The 6,000-nt window shown below is 43.8% G+C and overlaps 1 protein-coding gene across 3 annotated transcripts in view; it reads left to right on the top strand.

The window, feature by feature from the left end:
- The first annotated feature begins 209 nt into the window (after window positions 1–209).
- The window catches only part of LOC136874698 (glutamate receptor ionotropic, NMDA 2B), a 314,639-nt gene continuing 308,848 nt past the window's right edge, over window positions 210–6,000 (top strand). For 2 of the 3 annotated variants that reach the window (XM_067148349.2, XM_067148346.2), the window contains exon 1: window positions 303–449. In XM_067148349.2, coding sequence (XP_067004450.1) covers window positions 416–449 — 34 coding nt within the window. In that variant the 5' untranslated portion in view covers window positions 303–415. Of the gene's footprint in view, window positions 450–6,000 lie in introns of all 3 variants that reach the window. The other variant, XM_067148348.2, reaches the window with a different exon arrangement.

Below are 6,000 nucleotides of genomic sequence, written 5' to 3'. Positions count from 1 at the left end.
TTTGGTTTTAAACAAACGGTTTAGAAACATCTAACGCGGGCGAAGCCGTGGGCACCTGCTAGCAGTTAATAAAGAAAGATTAATTATTTGACATCGTGACCTGTGTAAGAGATATTGACAGCACAGTGTCTGGAGCGCGCACGCGCCGCTCTGGCTACCGGAACACTTCAATACGTGCTGTCAGTCGTCGCGTGCCCGAGGCGCGATGAAGGCCCGCGTGGTGCTCGCGGTAGTGTTATTGTTGTACGGCGCACCCGCCAGCATCTCCCTCGAGAAGATCAACCTGGGCATCATCGTCCCGTACTCCACCTTCAAGATCAGGGCCTACCGCAGCGCCATTCTCTCCACCATCAACAGCTTCCAGAAGGCTCGACCGGCCTTCAACTTCACCTCAAGGTTCGAGGTGCGCTTCAACATGACGATGGTGACCCGCCAGCCGAGTCCCAAAAGTGAGTCACTTTCTTTTTATCTCTTATCTAATTGACATAAAATATTATTGGTTTATTGATGCCTTTCCCTGACGCCGAGGTGCAGTAATTTTGTCCCGCAGGAGTTCTTTTATTGGCCAGTAAATCTACAGACATGAGACTGACGTATTTGAACACCTTCAAATACCACCGGACTGAGCCAGAATCGAACCTGCCAAACCGAACAAGTGGCCGCATGGTTTGGGTCCCGTAGCTATCAACTTGGAGTCGGCAGATAGTGGGTTCGAACTCCACTGTCGGCAGCCCTGAAGATGGTTTTCCGTGGCTTCCCATTTTCACACCGGGCAAATCTGGGGTTGTACCTTAATTAAGCCCTTTCCTATCCCATCGTCGCCATAAGACCTATACGTCTCGGCTCTACGTAAAGCAGATCATAAAACAAAGAAAAAAAGAGAAAGAAAAAGAGAGCGATGTTGCGGTAGGAAGATCAGTACCTCAACCCTCTGAGCCACTCAGCTCAACAATCTATTGGCAAAGACGGGCGGCAACAGATGCAGTCTTGGCAACCCCTCTGCTGTGAAAAATCCGTAGATAACTTCTAACAATTCCGTAGTTCGGGTATAAACATCAGGAAATTTTGAACCTATCACCACTCAACTTCATTTTGGACAATTGCCCAGGTAGCAGATTGCCTGCCGGTTGCTTACTTGCGGGACTGGGTAGCTCAGGGGATGGACAGCTCAAGTTTGGGGTTTGATCCCGGATCAGTCTGGTTCTCTTTGAAGGTGCTTGTCAGCCTCGTGTCGGTAGATTTACTGGCACGTATTAGAACTCATGCGGGACAAAATTCCGACACTGTAGTATCTCCGAAAGTCGTAGTTAGTGGGGCGTAAAGTCAATGACAGTATTATTATTAATATTAGGTTATTCCAGGTTAAGGGACGCTTTTACTTCCCCTTTCTTTCACGAATGGCCTTTGTTCTTGATGTTCTTCTTATTCTTATCCTTCACTTTTTTGTCTCATATCGAAGGCTATTTTCATGACCTTGCTGATTAGTACGCGCTGATGACCGTGTGGTTTAGCACCCTACAAAATTTCCCCGTGTGGGTGGGGCGGTGCTGTAACACACACGGTATCCCCTCCCTCTCGTAAAAGGTGAAAAACAGCGGGCCCAGTGGCTCTTAACTTGAGAGCGTGCGTTGGCGACCACGGGACCCTTAGCTTCCACTTACTTGTGCCAGGCTCCTCACTTTCGTCTAAACTATCCAACCTCCCTTGATCAAGTCTTCTTCTTTTCCGACATCGAAGCTATTAGGTTCCGTCGTCTAGGGAGTCTTTTAATAGAGGATCTTTGCCCTGTGGTACAATAATCGCCGAGCGAGTTGGTCGTGCAGTTAGGAGAGCGCAGCTCTTATCTCCTAATTGGGCAGCCCTGTAGTTTACCGTGGTTTCTCATTTTCACAGCAGGCAAATGCCAGGGCTTAATTAAGGCCAGGGCTACTTCCACACCATTCCTATCAATGAATGAATGAATGAATGAATGAATGAATGAATGAATGAATCAATCAATCAATCAATCAATCAATCAATGTCCATTGTTTACCTCATATTTACATTTATTTATAATTTTTACCTAGCTTTGTTTCTTAAATATTTTCAATGAACTTGGAAATTTCTCGAACATTTCCCTTCCATTCTCTTGTTCCTCGTCGTATAAACGAATATCTGCCCCAATTTCAACTTTAGCTTCATATTATGATCTTTCCCACTTTTAAAAACTCTACTCAAGCTTATTCTTCTACTTATATCGTTCCACGCAAACTCACCACTGACAGCTCGAAACATACCGCCTAGTCGAGCATCTCGTCTCCTTACTCCCAAGTCTTCCCAGCCCAAATGTTGCGATATTTTAGAAATACTACCCCTTATTCGGAAATCACCCAGAACCCTAGTCATTTCCTATCCCATTGTCGCCATAAGACCTACCTGTGTCGGTTACGACGTAAAGCAACTTATGAGAAAGAAAACAACGATCACCGCCACCACCCTAAAAGAACAACAATTACAACGGCCACCATCATCAACAGTTAACTCGTTACCTTCACGATCGAATTACATTTCAATTAATTATGTTCGTATTGACTTCAAATTAATCTTACATTCAATATATAACACTTAATCCGCCTTATCAATACTTAACCATTTGTTTTATTTTACATGTTTTGAGAACATCCAATGCTCTCTTTTTCAGCCGAACCGAACATCAAAATACTTTGGACTTGGCATGAAACCATGCTGACGAATAGAAATAATGGGTTTTACATGATTCATTATACGTTCGAAAAGAATACTTTCAAATAGCTTTGCAGACTAGACATCGGAGTTATATGCAGTATAAATCACCAATATAAGCATGCAGAATATATGGAGTATAAATCACCAATATAAGCATCATTAGTTCATCTTTAACATTACTTAAACAATTTTAACATCCAAGACAGTATTCAAATATTGACTAATTATCTAAATCTCCAAACGAGTCCCCTTGAGACTAGACTACTAATAATACAAATATAATTGGCTTTACGTCCCACTAAGGCTTTCGGAGACCCCAAGGTGCCGGAATTTAGTCCCACAGGAGTTCTTTTATATGCCTGTAAAAGTACCGACATGAGGGTGACATATTTGAGCAAGTTCAAATACAACCGGACTGAGTCAGGATCGAACCTGCCAGGTTGTGGTCAGAAGACCAGCGCCTCAACCCGGCTGAGACTAGGATGTTATACAGAGTGTATCCATGATGATGTTACAAACTTTGAGGGATGGCGGAGAACTGAGATGAGGAACCGTAGTCCAGGAACGTTCGAGCCAGAAGCTATTAATAATCCAAGTTGTTTAATTCAGTCCGTTCTTAACAGATGCCGGGGTGTCGGAATTCCGTCCCGCAGTAGTTCTTTAACTTGATTTCTTCTTATAAGGCCATGTGAAAAGCCTTGTGTATGAGAAACCTGTCGAGACTGAAGAGGATCTCTTGACAAGAACTCTCGCTGTCTGCGACGCTGTTGAGACGACACAGGGGGTATTCGAACGCGTACGACAGAACTTTGTGCGACGATGCGATGCCTACATTGAACCGGGGAGACGTCATTTCGAACATTTTTTTGTAAATGGAGCAGCTTGTCAAACTTGTGCAGGTAAACGGACTTAAAAGAGTAGAATTTTGATCAACTTTTGACTCCATCGTTTCCGAGATATGGTTCCTTATCTAAAATTGAGGATTGGAGGAGACATAAGAGCTGATAGCAATTTATATTATTTCTTTTTTATTTATTTATTTATTTATTTATTTATTCAATGATGAACCGAACAGGCTTTTTGCCCAATTACAATGTTCACAATATACAGTATTATTAATAATTACACTACTAAACATTAAATGAAAAAAGACAATACAAAGAATACAATGAACTACTCAAACAATACAAAGTTGGTAATACAATAAAATATACAGTTACTACATTAATAATTATTATTTTACAGTGGTGCCTAACACAAAGTAACACATTCAGTTATACAGTCTTAGTATTAAACATGACACACGACACATTATCCAAAATAATGTTCTAAAAGAGAAATAAAGTGTTTAATTTATAGGTCATTTGAAAACTGTGAATTCAAATAGAAGAGAAATAAAAGAAGAACTAGAAGAATGAAATAAAAAACATATACAGAAAACAGAGATAATATTCAACAGTATGTGCATTATAGGAAAGTATCACACGCCAATTCAAAGTTGATTCGATTCATGAAAAAGATATCCAAATTATATGTATTTAATGTATTATAAAGTTTCAGAATTTTATTAAGAGGAGAATTCTTACGGGCTTCTGTGCGGCATTTCTTAATGTAAAACAAATTCTTGAACCTGCCAGACTTCCGAGGAACGTGAAATGGTATCCTTCCAAGTAACTCTTCAACATCAATTTTACTATTCAATATTTTATACAAAAGTAACATTATGGACTTTTTACGTCTTTGTTCCAAAGTTTTAACACCAAAGTGTGATAACATTGTGGAGTAGGACAGAAATGTCGGGTACTCGTGTGACTGTTTCCAGTACACATACTTTAAGAATTGCTTTTGTACTTTATCAATTAATTTGATGTACTTAGTGTCTGAAGGACTCCAGATAATAGAACCATATTCTAGTTTCGGTCTTATTAAAGAGTTGTATAAAATAAATAACGTTGTACGCTGAAAATTTAAGGAATTTCGAAATATGAAACCCAAATTTCTATAGGCTTTATTAACTATATATTCAATATGACTTCCAAATTTCAAATCTGCACAGACTGACAGAGCAAATGCAACACCAAGAAGGAGTGGTCAGAACTTTATGCCAATTGCAGGGTAGACTGATGTCACTGAGGTATGCTCATGATGTGAAATGCGCCGCTGTGCTGCGCACGTAGCGAACGATAAATGGGACACGGCGTTGGCGAATGGCCCACTTCGTACCGTGATTTCTCAGCCGACAGTCATTGTAGAACCTGTTGTCGTGTGCCACAGGACACGTGTATAGCTAAGAATGCCAGGCCGCCGTCAACAGAGGCATTTCCAGCAGACAGACGACTTTACGAGGGGTATGGTGATCGGGCTGAGAAGGGCAGGTTGGTCGCTTCGTCAAATCGCAGCCGATACCCATAGGGATGTGTCCACGGTGCAGCGCCTGTGGCGAAGGTGGTTGGCGCAGGGACATGTGGCACGTGCGAGGGGTCCAGGCGCAGCCCGAGTGACGTCAGCACGCGAGGATCGGCGCATCCGCCGCCAAGCGGTGGCAGCCCCGCACGCCACGTCAACCGCCATTCTTCAGCATGTGCAAGACACCCTGGCTGTTCCAATATCGACCAGAACAATTTCCCGTCGATTGGTTGAAGGAGGCCTGCACTCCCGGCGTCCGCTCAGAAGACTACCATTGACTCCACAGCATAGACGTGCACGCCTGGCATGGTGCCGGGCTAGAGCGACTTGGATGAGGGAATGGCGGAACGTCGTGTTCTCCGATGAGTCACGCTTCTGTTCTGTCTGTGATAGTCACCGCAGACGAGTGTGGCGTCGGCGTGGAGAAAGGTCAAATCCGGCAGTAACTGTGGAGCGCCCTACCGCGAGACAACGCGGCATCATGGTTTGGGGCGCTATTGCGTATGATTCCACGTCACCTCTAGTGCGTATTCAAGGCACGTTAAATGCCCACCGCTACGTGCAGCATGTGGTGCGGCCGGTGGCACTCCCGTACCTTCAGGGGCTGCCCAATGCTCGGTTTCAGCAGGATAATGCCCGCCCACACACTGCTCGCATCTCCCAACAGGCTCTACGAGGTGTACAGATGCTTCCGTGGCCAGCGTACTCTCCGGATCTCTCACCAATCGAACACGTGTGGGATCTCATTGGACGCCGTTTGCAAACTCTGCCCCAGCCTCGTACGGACGACCAACTGTGGCAAATGGTTGACAGAGAATAGAGAACCATCCCTCAGGACACCATCCGCACTCTTATTGACTCTGTACCTCG

Source organism: Anabrus simplex, chromosome 5 (genome assembly GCF_040414725.1).
Source record: "Anabrus simplex isolate iqAnaSimp1 chromosome 5, ASM4041472v1, whole genome shotgun sequence".
Taxonomy (NCBI): domain Eukaryota; kingdom Metazoa; phylum Arthropoda; class Insecta; order Orthoptera; family Tettigoniidae; genus Anabrus; species Anabrus simplex.
Note: the sequence above shows the minus strand (reverse complement) of the source record. Positions and strands in the feature narration are given on the sequence as shown.